Here is a 16,342-nt window from a genome sequence, read left to right on the forward strand (position 1 = left end):
TTTTCATAGATAAAAGCAGAAGCCCTATTATTTTAAAGCTTGCCTTTAAAGGAGATTGCAAAGCATCCCTTTAAACCGGGCAATCCAGTTGTGCAAAATGCTTGAAGTTTCAGAATATGTGGCCTTTGTTCTGGGCACTTGAGTTTGAGAGAGTCTTGTCTCTACAAACTTGTTTGCTTCTTTGTGGCCTTAGTGGCTCCTGGGAAGTTAAGTGAGCTCTTCTCAAGAGCAGTTGTCTGCAGAAAGGATGCGCAGGCCTGGTCATCCCCACCTGCTTAGAGGAATGGAGTTGGGCTTGGCTTTCTCCATCCAGCCTGGACTGGCCTGTCAGGTTCCTTCAGGATGGAATCTCTAGAAATTGTCATGTGAACGTCCTATGATATTGAACAACTGAAAATATCCTGAAAATGGACAGAAACTGTATTGTGACATGATGGTCCTACACAACCAGATGAACAAACATGTGTGATAATAGACTCTTGGGCTCTGATGTGATTGTCAGATTGGCATGTGGGAGGGCAATGGGAAGGAAGGAATCTCACTGCAAGAAGTAGGGATGTCCACTGTCTATAACTCTGGGGGGTGGGAGATCTTGGGATGAGAGACCAGAGAGGCCTCAGACCTGAGGAATGAGGACATTCCTTTCTCTGGGGAAGAGGTAGGCAAGCTTCTTCTATAAATATCCAAATAACAGATGTTTTAGGTTTTGCAGGCTATACCTACGGTTACTGTCACAATTAGTCAACTTTGCCTTCAGAGCACAAAAACCTCCATAGACAATACATAAATGAATGGCCATGGCTGTGTTCCAGTAAAACCTCATGAGACAGGCTTGAGCAGCTGGGTTTGGCTCATGGGCCATAGTTTGTCTACCTCTGTTTTGGAACATCATAGCAATGGGGCCTAGGAACCAGAGAAGGCAGACATGCCATGGGCAAGTAAACCTAACTCCAAGTAGATGCTTCCCCAAGACCTAGGCCAAAAGGTCACCCTCCAGAACCCTCGTGAGCTCTGCAGATACCTGTTTCTAATAGCAGCCGTAAGACAGTGCCTATTACCTCTCTTTCTAACTCCTAAACTTCTCGCAGGGAGAAGTCACAGCCTTGGTCTGGTGTGTGAAAGGAAGTACGAGAGGCCCTGCCCCTTACTTGGGATCCAGGAGCCAAGGGGATGGCCCTTCCCTGACCCAGACGTGGTGGTGACACCTGTGGATCCCAGGAGAGGATGGGGCCCACAGAGAAGGCAATGGTTGAGGAACAGGAGAAGTGTGTTCCCAAGAGAGAAGGAGGCAGCGGGCCCCCCAGGAAAGAGAGCTAATCACTGCAGACACTGCTCTGTGGGCGTGTGTGTGAGCCCCCATCACCGGGAAGCTTAAGAGGAGCGAGGTCTTCTTTTCCAGTCATGGGCAGTGAAGACTGGATGTGCCATTTGCCCAATTTGTGTCCTCCCAGCACCGGCACCCATAGGAAGCCCCGGGGAGGGGTCACCCAAGTGTCCTCCTCCGCCTGACCGCGCCCACCCTGGCCTCGATGAGCCGTTGGGCCCGGCCAGTGGACTCAGCACAATGACCGTGGCAGTTAGAACCAAGGACCAAAGTTAGCCGGGCAGAGGAATTGCTTTAATGGCAACCATAAAGCGTCATACAGATTTGCTCAGCTTCCTCCCCACCAGGGAGAAAAGCCCTTCGTTGTCGGACATGGTGGAGGAATAACCCTGGCAGATCACCTCAAACCGCTCCACTGAGTAGCCGGCCTCTCTCACCGCAGCCTCTACTGCCTCCCGGCCCAGGCAGAGGCTGGAGAACCTCTGCTCCCCGATCATATAGTAGCTGCTCTTCAGGGCGTCCACCACCACCAGGAAGCCCCCCGGCTTTAGCAGGCTGCCGAGGTTCCTGAGGGCCGCGCAGTAGGCGGGGAGGTCTGGGCAGGCGGCGTCCAGGCACAGGGTGCTGAGCAGACAGTCGGCCGGGGGCAGGGACATGGCACCCAGAGGCCGGCTCTGAGTCACGTCGCACTTCAGGACCTGCTTGACCACGCGCCTCAACTTCTCCTCCTTCTCCAGCCCCTTGACTCTGAAAGACACAAACCGACAAATACCACTTGCCGCCCTACGCTCGTGAGAACCAGGATCTCTCTGGTCAGGGCTGAAAATGGCAGTGCTGTCCCAAATGTTATGTCCTTGGGGACACCCCTATGGTAAACACGGAGAAAGAAGAAATGAAGGACCACTTTGGCATACAGATGTGACCATGTTACCGTGTGTGGGGCTAAATCCCTTCACGAAGTGAGTGACAACGTGAAAATGATAATGAGAGTACCAAACCCCGCTTCTCCCATGGACCGAAATGGTTCTTCCTCCACTGTTTGGAATAGTGCCTGGCTCATTTATTATTATTACTAGTATTACTGCTGCTGCTGCTGCTACTTGTTTATTAATTATGATACTTGTCTCCTCTTCCGAACTGTAACATAGCAGCCATTTGACTGATACATATTAGGCAATGATGACTTTAAAATGTGGAAATAGTATTCTTGTATAGCTGCTGATCAGGGATGGGAGTGGGGTCATCTGTAGACATTTTACAGAAGCAGTGGATAAACCACAACAGAACCGCGGCCAGGGCCCCTCTAGAAAGAAGGGAACCACTAGTTGCCATTCTTGAATCCAGAAACACATTCCAGATGGAGAGTGTGTTTTCTCAAGGGGGTCATGTTCCTGGTAGTCTTGCTCAGAAGACTAACCTGTTCTGCAAAATCAGTGGGGTTCCCTGGAAGAAAACCAGTGCGTGGAAGAGGCACAGAAGGCGAGGGCCGGAGGTGGAATAGAGTGCCTTGGAACGTGGTAGGGAGGCATGAAGGAACAAGCTGACAGGTGAGCGAACTTAAATGAGCAGATAGAGTGCACAGGAGAAACTGGAGAAAGAAAAAAGGAGCAACAATAGCAGAAAATCAGAGAGGTAAGAAAAAAGCAAGACTGAGTATGTAAAGTGCCCAGAAGGCCACAGAGCCCAATGATAGGAGTGATGACTGGATATCCAATGCTTTGAGGAAGTCTACCAACAGAGCACCAGCGGTGCAAATCCAGGCTTACACTGTCCATTGGCTCCAGAAGAAGGCAGCCTCTTGGGCAGCAAGGCTTGATGGAGAGAGCAGAGGCTGGCCCAACATCAGAGCAGATGAGAGAGGGACTTGCCCTGGGACCACTTCTGGTCATAAGGAAAAGTCAATGGTTTAAATAAAACTTGGAGATTTACCTCCACATAGAATGATTTGAGATGACAGCAATTAGTTGTGAACATCCTATTTAAGTATTTAGTTAAAATCTTGAGCCCAGTGCACATAATCAGCTATTTATAAATATCCTTTACGGTATAATTTTTCACTTAAGGGGGATCCCTGGGTGGCTCAGCAGTTTAGTCCAGGGTGCGATCCTGGAGTCCAGGGATCGAGTCCCACGTCGGGCTCCCTGCATGGAGCCTGCTTCTCCCTCTGCCTGTATCTCTGCCTCTCTCTTTCTCTGGGTCTCTCATGAATAAATAAATAAAATCTTTTTTTTTTTTTAAAAAGAATTTTAGCAATAAGCACATAAAAAAAAAACCTCAAAATTTTTGGTCATCAGAGAAATGCAAATCAAACCATGAGATAACCACTTCACATCCACTTGGACGGCTATAATAAAAAAGACAGTCACAAGTGTTGGCAAGGATGCGGAGAAATGGGAACCTCCATACACTGCTGGTAAGAATGTAAAATGGTCCAGCTACTTTGGAAAACAGTCTGGAAGTTCCTCAAAAGGTTAAACATAGAGTTACCAGATGACTCAGGAATTCCAAGAGAAATGAAAGCATATATCCACACAAATACTTATATATGAGCTGTGGCTCAGTGGGTTAAGCATCTGCCTTCAGCTCAGGTAATGATCTTGGGGTCCTGGGATCAAGCCCTGAGTCAGGCTCCTTGCTCAGTGAGGAGTCTGCTTTTCCCTCTCCCTCTGCCTGCAGCTCATCCTGCTTATGTTCTCTTTCTGCCAAATAAATAAATAAAATCTGTTTTAAAAAAAACTTGTACATGAGTAATTATTCAGAATTGCCAAAAGATGGTGACCACCCAAATGTCCATCAACCTATGAAGAGATAAATAAAGGATGGTATACCTGGGCAATGGAATCATATTCAGTCATAAAAGGGAATGAACATTATATGTTCTCATTCATTTGGGGAATATAAATAATAGTGAAAGGGAATATAAGGGAAGGGAGAAGAAATGTGTGGGAAATATCAGAAAGGGAGACAGAACGTAAAGACTGCTAACTCTGGGAAACGAACTAGGGGTGGTAGAAGGGGAGGAGGGCGGGGGGTGGGAGTGAATGGGTGACGGGCACTGGGTGTTATTCTGTATGTTAGTAAATTGAACACCAATAAAAAATAAATTAAAAAAAAAAGTTTGCACAAAAGATGCTTCGAAAGGCAAGGAGGAAGCTTATCTTTGAAAAAGCTCAGCCTTCCCACAAGGAATACAGGCAGATGTACAGGACTGAGATTCGAACGGCGAGGATGGCGAGAAAAGGTGGCAACTTCTATGTGCCTGCAGAACCCAAATTGGCATTTGTCATCAGGATCAGAGGTATCAGTGGTGTGAGCCCAAAGGTTTGAAAGGTGTTGCAGCTTCTTTGCCTTCGCCAGATCTTCAATGGAACCTTTGTTAAGCTCAACAGGCTCCAGGTAACATGCTAAGGATTGTGGAACCATATATAGCATGGGGGGGGGGGGGGGTCCCAAACCTGAAGTCAGCGAATGAATTGATCTACAAGCGTGGTTATGGCAAGATCAACAAGAAGCGAATTGCCCTGACCGGTCACACATTCATCCCCCGATCTCTTGGTAAATATGGCATCATCTGCATGGAGGATCTGAGTCATGAGATCTATACCATTGGAAAGCGTTTCAAAGAAGCGAATAACTTTTTATGGCCCTTCAAATGATCTTCTCCACGTGGTGGAATGAAGAAAAAGACCACTCATTTTGTAGAAGGTGGAGATGCTGGCGACAGGGAAGACCAGATCAATAGGCTTATGAAAAGGATGAACTAAGGTATCTACCATGATTATTTTTGTAATCTGGTCAGTTAATCAATGACTGCTTTCAAATGGAAAAAACAAAAATAAAGTCGATCTCAGAAAAGAAAAAAAAAAAAAAAAAAGGGAATGAAGTGCTGATTCATGCTACAACATGGAAGAACCTTGAAAACATGATGCTAAGTGAGAGAAACCAGAAACAAAAGGCCACATATCATATGGTTCCATTTACATGAAATGTCCAGAAAAAGCGAAGCTTTGGAGACCAGAAGCAGATCAGTGGTTGCCAGCAGTGACAGGATCTAGAAAATGGGAATGACTACCAATGGGTACAGGGTTTGTTTGGGTAGTGATGAAAATGTTCCAAAACTGGAGTGAAGATTGCACAACTACATGAGTATACTAGGAACTATCAAACTGCACGCTTCAGATGGGCGAATCATATGTGATGGTAATTTTATTTTGGGGAAGCTGTTGTACAAAGGAGAGAAAGAAAAGTAGCTTAGCAAGGTATTGGCTTCAGGGAATTCCTACCAGCCAGTAGACCAGTATAGACAAGGAATGATAATTACCTTTGGTTGGGTTTACTATTTTTCTCTATCTAGGGTAAAATGGTAGTAGGGTGACCAATTTGTCCTGATTGGTCTGGACTTCCCCAGTTTTCCCACTGAAAATCTCAGGTCCTGGAAACCCCTCTTGGTCCTGGGCAAACAGGGAAGGTTAGTCATTCTAAAAACAGGGAAGTCAGTTACAAAGCTACCATTCAGCCTCCTGGAACAAGGATGATTTGACAGAATATTTTAAGAATAAAAAAATAACAATGGAACATTATGGAAGTCTGTGAAACACAGATTTGAGTAAGTAAATTAATACAGAATAGAAAAATTCAAATGACCTATCTGCACATATGGATAACTGAGAAGTGTAGACAAAAAGCTGAAGGAGTGATAACATGGTTTTTTTTTTTTTTTTTTTTTTTTTTTTTTAACACATTTCAAGATGATCCTCTATTTTGGGAACACCGTGGGCATGTGTATTTAAGTAATGACGTCAGAAGCAGGTTGGACCTCTGTGCCCTATTGTGTGTTAAACTGTTTGAAAGACATGCCTTACCACAGAACTAGTCCTTGCCAGTCAGTTGATGATGGAAATTGTTCCCAAATAGGGAGACACACTGTGAAATCTAGAAAGCTCACAAAGAATGTGCCAATTTGAGAAGGAAATTGGCTGGAAACACCCACTGCGATAGAGACCTGCTGATCCTTGGGTGCACAGCAAATGCTGGGGAACTCAGTAGCCCAAGTAGCTGTGCAAAGATGCCACATCAGAGCTTCTCAGCACCTGCACCATGCCCCCTGCCTGCAGGGAAATGGACTGGCCCGGAGACACAGGCAATTACTGTTCAGCTACATGGTCAGCTCAAGGAGTAGGGCATAAACATACACCAGAAAAGTGTTAGGCGGTTCTACGGGAAGCTAATAGCAATATGACTGTTTCTCTAGTTCTGAAGATCTACTCTTTCCAACACATCAGTATGTAAAAAAGGGCAGCTATTTCCTCTGTAAATATGCAATCCACAGAAGCCTGAGGGAGGTGAGGAGGTAAGGGGAGAAGGGATATAGAGTAGGGCTCCTGGGAAGAGCACTTGGTGAGAGCGTACTCCCACACCCCAAGACAATACCCCAAGGTTCAGAAGAGGCTCCCCCCGCCCCCCTTCTGCAGGGCAGCAGTGGACCAGAAGTCCCTGAATGAGATCTTTCAATGACACTCACCCCCTAAAGCCCCATCCCCAGAGGTTCCAGCAGGCCCTCCTGAGGGAGAACTGGCAAAATGTATAAAGGATACAGAAAGCTACATAAGCTTAGATTTCAATGTAAGAACTGTACAAGCCAGGAATAATAATTAGTAAACCTTTGGCCACAGCCAAATCAGGTAAAAGACAGACATTTCAGGAGGGACAGGCTAGGAAGCAAAATGCATGCAGTTATTTATTTTATAATTTTTTGAACCTCTGTGATGTGGCAGGAAGAGTGTTGAGCAATGAGGACCCAAGATAGAACAAATGAGAAACAGATCCTCTCCCCATGGTGATTACAGGCTGGGGCGGAGGGGAGAAAGAATTAATCCAATGATCGTCCACAAAAATGATAAATTAATATTGCTATAAACTCTTGGAAGGAGAGGGACATAGCACTAACAAAAGAATGTTGGCAGCTTGGAAGTCCAGTATCAAGGAAAGCTCCAAAATGGAGTCAGGTAGGCAGAGAGAAAATAAACAAGAGTTCACTAGGCCATGGAGAGTAGGGAGGGGAGAAGGATATTCCAGTAAGGGGAAATAGCAGGTGGAAAGGCCATGTGGTAGGATGAAAGATGGAGAGAAGGCCAAATGAGGCTGTATCTCGGGAACAAAGCAGAGCATGGTAGAAAATGAGGCAATAGGGATCAGCAGGTGCCAGATTAGACAGGGTTTTGGGGACCATGTTAAGAATTTTGCTTTTTATCCTAAAAGCCATGGGAAGTTATGAAGGGGTGCTAAGGAAGGGAGTGGTGCAATCGGATCTACATTTTGAAGCTATCACTTTGGGACAAGAATGGAGATGGAAAGCCAGTTAGGAAGAAGAGGATAGTGGCTTGGACCAGGAAAATATCCTGGATAGAAAATACTGAAGACATATACTGGTTTGAGAGAAACTCAGAAGTAAAATGGATAGAACTTGGTGCTGGTCATGGACTATGACAGAGAGGAAGAAGGTAGGCTTCTAGGCTTCTGGCTTGTTCAAGTAATTATATGATGGCAACCCCCAGGGAGATGAGAATACCAGAAATGGAGCAAATTGGGGAGGATCATAGCTCTATTTGGGGCACTTTTAGACACACCAGTAGAAATGGTTACAATTTGAAGGAAATGGCCAGGTGAAGTTTCCTCAGCCCACCCTATGCATTTTCCCCAAGGGATAGTGCAAGGAGAACATCTATGAGAAAGTCATGCTTTTAAAAGGCAGAAACTTTTCCCAGGCATCATTGAAACAATCACCAAGACCATCAAGATCCTGATGTCAGAAGGAATATCAATCTTTTACAAGACAGGAAAATACAGAGATGCTTCCGATTAGGGGAAGTTCAATAGCTTCATGGGACAAATGTGGCACAAGTGTGTCTATATTGGGCAACAATATAAAGGATATATATATATATATATATAAAACATTTTAAAAAATAGACATGAGAATCTTTGTATGGAGAACATTTACTTCACCTCTACAGGTGCTTAAGCCTCCTTATGTCAGGCAGGAGGTGGCAAGTGGAGGAGCTGCTCTCCGTAGAGGCATCCAGGAGGAGCTCCAGCATCTCCAAACCCCTCCTGGCTGCTCTGGGGGCTGAGGAGAATTTGCAGAGCATCCATGTAACTCATTCCCACTCGCTAGCATGTCGTGGTGTATCTGTTGGGAAGCTCTGTTCTAGACACCAGTATTTCTCAAACTGTAAAATGCATACAATCCCCTGCAAATCTCATTCAAATATGTGGTTGTGTAGGTGGGGAGTGGGGGGGGGGCAAGAGCCTACATTCTCTAACAGGCTCCCAGGTGATATGGAAGCTGCTTGGTCTGAGGACCGCAAGGCAGGCCATGTGCTGCCAGAGGTACATCAGTGCTGTTCCTAGGATTTCTTAAGGTAAAAGCTCATTTCCCTTGGCTCATGGTATAATAATTTATATCTTAGCATTTGACTCTCTCACTTGATAAATAAATAATGTCAAGCCAGAATTTGGTACCAATGTCTTACAACTTCTTGGATAGTTTTAAAAATGAGTGGTATCTAAATGTATGAGTCACACTCCAAAGGCAGAGAAACAGGAGATGGCTCAAATTGTCTTTGGCAGCAGTCAGCACAAGAAATAGCTTCAGATAAAGAAGAAATAATCTCAGAGGAAATAGGTTATGGGCTGATAGAGGTACTTGAAGATGCAAGAAAGACATAAGTTGAATGGGATCGCTATCATTCTCAAAATAGTTGAAGCCACAGGATCTAGCACAAGGATAAGAGTGAAAATGTAGAATTTTACTGCCAAAAATACAGTTCCTTACTCTAACAGCTATTGGGAAGGGACAGGTTCTCAGGAGCCAAGTGTTACAAGCTGACGATTCTGGCTTGAGATAAGCAATGCTTTTAGTATCCTGCTAGATTTTAAGGGCTCGTTTTTGAATGAGATGGAAAAGCTTGTGATAGGTAGGGAAATTGAGAAGAAAGTTCTAAAAGCCTTCTTGACATATGATTTGGACCTCAGAAAGGTATTTTGTCTGGCTGACTGAAAACTCTTTTATAAACTTTCCCAGAAATTTTATTAATCCTGGGAAACTCCTTATTTATTTAATAATAAATATTATTGCCCAAATCCTCACAGTTACAGGGTTTTTTCCCCCCTAGTTAATACCAGTTTCATTCTGTAGAATCACATAGTCAATAGATAAAAAAGAGGTTTGAAATTACATTTATTTTGAAGAACATTATTTTCAGTATGAAGGTTATAGCGAGCGTAAAATTCTAAGTAAAGGTTTATAGGTTACAATGGCATATGAAAGTAGCCTCTCAACTTCTTACTAAATGCCGGGGGGGAAAATGGAGAAGTATTTAGGCAATATTAAACAATTTTACGATGTTGTTCACGTGTAAAGGCAACAAAAACACATTCCCAATATACATGGGCTTAGAAAATGTCACTTATGTGTTCTTCTTGAAACATTTGAAGGCCTATTCAATGGACCAAAAATTAATCAGAATTAAAAACTTAACAACTTGAAAAATCATCTAAAATGAACATAAAATTAAAATGTTCACATAATTGCAAATATGATTACAAACAGAAAGCAAATATCCAAACTTATCTTGAAAGAAAATATGAGAATGATGCTTTAAGTTACAATATTTGGAATTAAAATCTCCAATTTTAACAAGAAACACTGGCAACAGAGATGCCAGAAGGACTTTGGGTGTCAAAAATTGTTAAGTTCCTCATATTATGAGAAAGAAAAAATTACTGATTCTTGCCTGGCATTGGTAAACCAAGAGAATTTGTCTCCAGCAGACCTGAATTTTAAGAAATACTAAAAGAAAAAAAAAAATACTAAAAGAAGTTCTTCAAAAAAAAAAAAAAAAAAGAAGTTCTTCAGGTGAAGGGAAGTGATGTCAGATAGAAGTCTAGATCTGCAGAAAGGAATGAAGAATACGAGATAGGACAGATATGTGGATAAATATAAAAGGTTTTATATATTTTGTTTAAAATAGTACTGACTGGGATGCCTGGGTGGCTCAGCGGTTGAGCATCTCCCTTTAGCCCAGGGCATGATCCTGGAGTCCAGGGATAGAGTCCTACCTTGGGTTCCCTGCATGGAGCTTGCTTCTCTCTCTGCCTATGTCTCTGCCTCTCTCTGAGTCTCTCATGAATAAATAAATAAATCTTTAAAAAAATAAATAAATAAAATACTACCGACTGATGTGAATATACTTAAAACTACTGAACTACATACTTAAAAATAATTCTGATGCTAAATTTTATGGTATGTGTTTTTTAACCACAATAAAAAATAAAGCAATAAAAATAAAAGCACTACCGACTTTTTAAAGCAAATATAATAATAATGTATTATGTTATAGTATATATAAAGTATAATATATGACAGATGCATAAGGGGCTAGAGTGGTTTAAAAGAATTATACCATTGTAAAATCCTACATTGTTCATGAGGTAATAGATATGTTAAAAATACATACTCAGGGATCCCTGGGTGGCTCAGTGGTTTAGTGCCTGCCTTTGGCCCAGGGTGTGATCCTGGAGTCCGGGGATTGAGTCCCACGTCAGGCTCCCTACATGGAGCCTGCTTCTCCCTCTGCCTGTGTCTCTCCCTTTCTCTCTATGTGTGTCTCTCATGAATGAATAAAGTCTTTTTAAAAATACATACTCAAATTTCTAGAAAAATTACACATACATGCACATATATATATATACTCACCCAAAACACAAAAGAGACCAATAGAAAAGATAAGAGTCAACAGAGAAGATAAAAGGAATACTAAAAATCTTTATATTTATACAAATGGAATACCAAACATTATTACACCCAGGAGAAGCAGGAACAAAGGCACAAATGAACAACAAAATATATGAGACAAGTAGAAAATAGATACCAAGATGATTGATTAGGCTTAATCATACATTATCAGTAATTACATTAAATGTAAGTGAACTAAAGAATCCAGTTAAAAAGCAGAAATCATCACATTGGATTGGAAATCAAGAGCTACTATGTACTACTTGCAAGAAAAACATCTTAAGTATAAAAGTACACATAGGTTGAAAAAAAGAGGTGAAAAAGATATACCTTGTCTACTAGTTATCTATTGCTACGTTATAAATTAAACTTAGCAATTTAAAATGACAAACATTTATCTCACAGTTTCTTTGGGTCGGATATCTGGGCACAGATTATTTGAGTATCTCTGGTGCAAGGTCCTTCATGAGGTAGAGTGTTGGCCATGTCTTCAGTCTCACCTGAAGATTCAGCTGGGAGGTAATTTGCTTCCAAGCTCACTCCAGACAAGTGAGTAAGAGGGAATATCTAATAGGGAAGCCATAATCTTTTTGTAAGCTAATCTCAGAATTGATGCTCAGTACTCTGCTGCATTGTACTTGTTAGAATCTAGTCGCTAGGGATCCCTGGGTGGGGGGATCGAGTCCGACATCAGGCTCCCTGCATGGAGCCTGCTTCTCCCTCTGCCTTTCTCTCTCTTTCTCTGCATTTCTTATGAATAAATAAATAATATCTTTTTAAAAAAAAAGAATCTAGTCTCTAAATCCAATGGCCAGCAAAGGAAAGGCTATTAAACAAGAGATGAATATTTGAAGTGAAGATTATTGGGAGCCATCTTTGAAGCTATCTACCAAGCATACATGCAAACACCAAGCATAAGAAGGCTGGCAGGCATTAAGGAGGGCACATGATGTGATGAGCACTGATGAGCAGCATTATATTGTATGTTGGCAAATTGAATTTAAGTAAAGAAAAAATACAGAAAAAAAGAAGGTTGATGTGGCCATATTAATATCAAAGTAGACTTCAAGACAAAGTGTATTACTGGCAGTAAAGGGAAACACTTCTTAATGATGAAATGGTCAATAAATCAAGAAGACAAAATAATCCTAAAAAGATATGCAGGTAGTAACAAAGCTTTTCAAAATGTATGAAGCAAATGTTGACAGAATAATGGAGAACAAGAGATAAATCCATAATCATAGTTTGAGATTTTCGTACCTTCTATCAGTAATTGATAAGCAAAAAATCATGTAGAAAATTTGAAAAATACTATCAATCTACCTGACATAATTGATATTTATAGAAACTATACCTACAACAGGATGATATACATTCTTTTCAGTGTAGAAAGCATAATCAAAATAAGCTATATGCTGACCATAAAATCCGTCTCTGACTACAATAAAATTTAAATAGAAACCAATACCAAGGGAATCCCTGGGTGGCGCAGCGGTTTAGCGGTTGCCTTTGGCCCAGGGCACGATCCTGGAGACATGGGATCGAGTCCCACATTGGGATCCCGGTGCATGGAGCCTGCTTCTACCTCTGCCTGTGTCTCTGCGCCTCTCTCTCTCTGTGTGGCTATCATAAATTAAAAAAAAAAAAAATTTAAAAAAGAAACCAATAACAATATCTAGAAAATCCTGAAATTTTTGGAAATTAAGGAACACAATGCTAAATAATTCAGGTCAAAGAAGAAACCACAAAGAAAATTAGAAAATATGCTGAAGTAAGACACCTGAGTAGCTCAGTCAATTGAGCATCAGACTCTTGATTTAAGCTGAGGTCATGATCTCAGGGTTGTGGGATCAAGTCCCACACTAGACTCCACACTCAGCGAAGAGTCTACCTAAGATTCTCTCTCTCCCTTTTCCTCTGCACCTCCTTGCCTCTAGCTTGCTCGCTCTCTCTCTCTTTCTCTCTCTCTTCCTCAAACAATAAATAAATAATTTTTTAAAATAAGAAAATATGCTGAAGTGGATAATAGTAAAAATATGACATATCAAAAATCATGAGATGCAACTAAAACATTTCTGAAGGAAATTTATAGCCTTAAATGGCTAAGTTAGAAGAAAGAAATGTGTGAAATAATTATCTAAGCTTCTAACTTCAGAAGCAGGAAAAAGAAGAGCATATAAAAACTAAAGTAAATGGAAGAGAGAAAATAAGAAAAGTAAGAGCAGAAATCAACACTATTGGAAATGACAATAGAAAAAATCAACAAAACAAAAAGTTAGTTCTTCAAAAAGATTAATAAAATTGGTAAATCTCTAGCAAGATGATCAAGATATTTTTTTAAAAGGCAAATTACCAATATCAAGAATCAAAGAAGGAAGATCACTAAAAGAGTAATAAAGATATGTCGGTTTGGGGTGGGGGGGTTAAGATTTTATTTATTTATTCATGAGAGACAGAGGGAGAAAGGGAGAGAGGGAGAGAGAGAGGGAGAGAGAGAGGAAGAGAGAGAGAGACATAGGCAGAGAAAGAAGCAGGCTCCATACAGGGAGCCTGATGTGGGACTCGATCCCGGGACTCCAGGATCATGCCCTGGGCTGAAGGCAGGCACTCAACCACTGAGCCACCCAGGTGTGCCAAATAATAGATATATTTTTTTTAAAAACTATGACAATAAAATTGACAACCAAGATGAATAGGATAAATTCCTTGAAAAATACTGCTTATCAAAACAAAGAAAAAATGGAAAAGCTACATGACCAATAAAAGATATTATTCTGAATTTTTAAAACTTCATACCCATGAAAAAAACCTTCAGATATAGGTATCTTCACTCGTGAATTCTATTAATCATTTAAGGAAGGAATAATACTATTAACACACAAACACTTTCAGAAAATAAAGGAAGAAGAAACATATCTTGACTTGTTACATTACTATAGCATCATGCTGATACTAAAATCTGCTAAGCATATGATAAGAAAATAAAATTATAGCTCAGTATCCCTCATATACATAGATGAAAAATCCCTAACAAAATATTAACAAATCATAACCACTCATACATAAAAAGGATACTGCTTCATGAACAATGGGTGTGTGCCATTAGATTTAAACATTCAAAAATCTTCCAATACAATTCACATTTTCAGAATAAAGGAGAAAAATCATATGACCATCTTGATTAATTTCCAAAATATCAACAAAATTCAACATTTGATTTAAAACTCCCAAGAAACTACAAATATAAAAAATAGTATGAAAAAAAAGTATGATAAAAAATTAGTATGACTATCTGTGAAAAATCTATAGCTAATATTATACTTAACAATGAATCATTGAACATTTTTTCCTGTGATATAGAAAAAGGCACGTATGTCCACTCTCATCTTTTCAATTCAACATTGTTTTGGAGGTTCTAGCCAGTGTAATAAGGCCAGAAAAATAAATAAAAGGCATATAGTTTGAATAGAAGAAGTAAAACTATTTTTATTTGCAGATAAGAGTGTACATAGGAAAACCTATGGGACCTACAAAAAGCACTACTAAACTTAATTAGTGAAGTCAGCAAGGTTACAAGACACAAGGTAAGTATATAAAAATCAATTGTATATCTATATACTAACAAATTATTAAAATTTGAAATTAAAAAAGCAATTAACAATAATTTAAAAATGAAACATAAGGAAAATTTAACAAAATAAATACAAAATATGAGAACTACAAAACATTACTGAGAGAAACTGAAGAATTTCTAAATAAATAGAAATCATGCTGACTGCAGATTCCATATGTCCATTCTCTTATACTAATTTGTAAATTCAGAGATCACTAACAAAGTCTCAGCAGTCTTTTTTGAAAGAAATTGACAAGTTTATTCTAAAATTTAAAGCTTTTATTTATTTCGTAAGAGAGAGAGCACATGCATGTGCGGGCCTGTGCACATGAATGGGTGAGGGGCAGATGGAGAGGGAGAAGCAGACTGCCCACTGAGCAGGGGACTCGACCCCAGTACCCTGGGATCGTGACCTGAGCCCAAGGCAGACATTTAACCACTTAAGTGACTGAGCCACTCAGGCACCCCAGTTTATTCTAAAATTTATATCAAAATATAGTGTCAGTAAAATAACTTTTATACAATGAAAGAAACATCAACAAGACAATAAGGCAGCTGACTGAATGGAAGAAGTTATTTGCAAATGACATATCTGATAAGGGATTAATAACCAAAATGTATAAAGAGCTTATACAACCCAACACCGAAGAAACAATCTAATTAAAATGGGTAGAGGACCTAAACAGATATTTTTCCAAAGAATATATGCAAATGACCAGTAGACATATGAACACATGTTCCACATCACTAATCATTAGGGAAATGCAAATCAAAACCACAATAAAATATCACTTCATACCTGTCAGAATGGCTGAAATAAAAAGACAAGAAATAACAAGTGTTGGTGAGGATATAGAAAGAAAGAACCCTCATGCACTGTTGGTACATCCACTGTGGAAAACAGTATGGAGGTACTTCAAAATATTGAAATTGAATTATCATATGATCCAGTCATTCCACTACTGGATATTTACCCAGAGAAAACAAAGCATTAATTTGAAAAGATACATACATCCCTATGTTTATTGTGCCATTATTTATAATAGCAAAATAGAGAGGCAATCTAAGTGTCCATCCATGGATGAACAGATAATGAAGATGTGGTATATGTGTGTGTGTATGTGTGTGTGTATATATATATATATATATATATATACACACACATATATATTATGTGGACTATGAGGACTATTACTCAGCCATAAAAAATGTAATCTTTCCATTTGCAACAACATAGGTGGAACTAGAAGTTATAATGCTAAGTGAAATAAGTCAGACAAAGAAAACAAATACCATATGATTTCACTCATATGTAGAATTTAAGAAACAAAACAAACAAAGAAAAAGGAGACAAATAAAAGACTCTTAAATACAAAGAACAGATTGGTGGTTGCCAGAGGGAAAGTGGGAGGGGGGGGATGAGGGAAACAGGTAAAGGGGATTGAGAGCACACTTATGATGAGCACTCAGTAATGTATAGAATTGTTGAATCATTATATTACATGCCTGAAACTAATATAATGCTGTATTTTAATTATACTTCAATTAAATATATTAAATTAAATATATTATGTGCGTGTGTGTGTGTATACACTAAAATTGCCAGAAT

General features: G+C 40.1%; 1 protein-coding gene and 1 pseudogene across 1 annotated transcript in view; one reads left to right on the forward strand and one right to left on the reverse strand.

The window, feature by feature from the left end:
* Positions 1 to 1,596: 1,596 nt before the first annotated feature.
* The window catches only part of NNMT (nicotinamide N-methyltransferase), an 18,633-nt gene continuing 3,887 nt past the window's right edge, over positions 1,597 to 16,342 (reverse strand). Inside the window, exon 3 of the mRNA XM_038536113.1 lies at positions 1,597 to 2,071. Coding sequence (XP_038392041.1) covers positions 1,639 to 2,071 — 433 coding nt within the window. The 3' untranslated portion in view covers positions 1,597 to 1,638. The remainder of the gene's footprint in view (positions 2,072 to 16,342) is intronic.
* LOC119871808 lies at positions 4,439 to 5,146 on the forward strand (annotated as a pseudogene).

The sequence above is a fragment of the Canis lupus genome, chromosome 5 (genome assembly GCF_011100685.1).
Source record: "Canis lupus familiaris isolate Mischka breed German Shepherd chromosome 5, alternate assembly UU_Cfam_GSD_1.0, whole genome shotgun sequence".
Classification (NCBI taxonomy): Eukaryota; Metazoa; Chordata; class Mammalia; order Carnivora; family Canidae; genus Canis; species Canis lupus.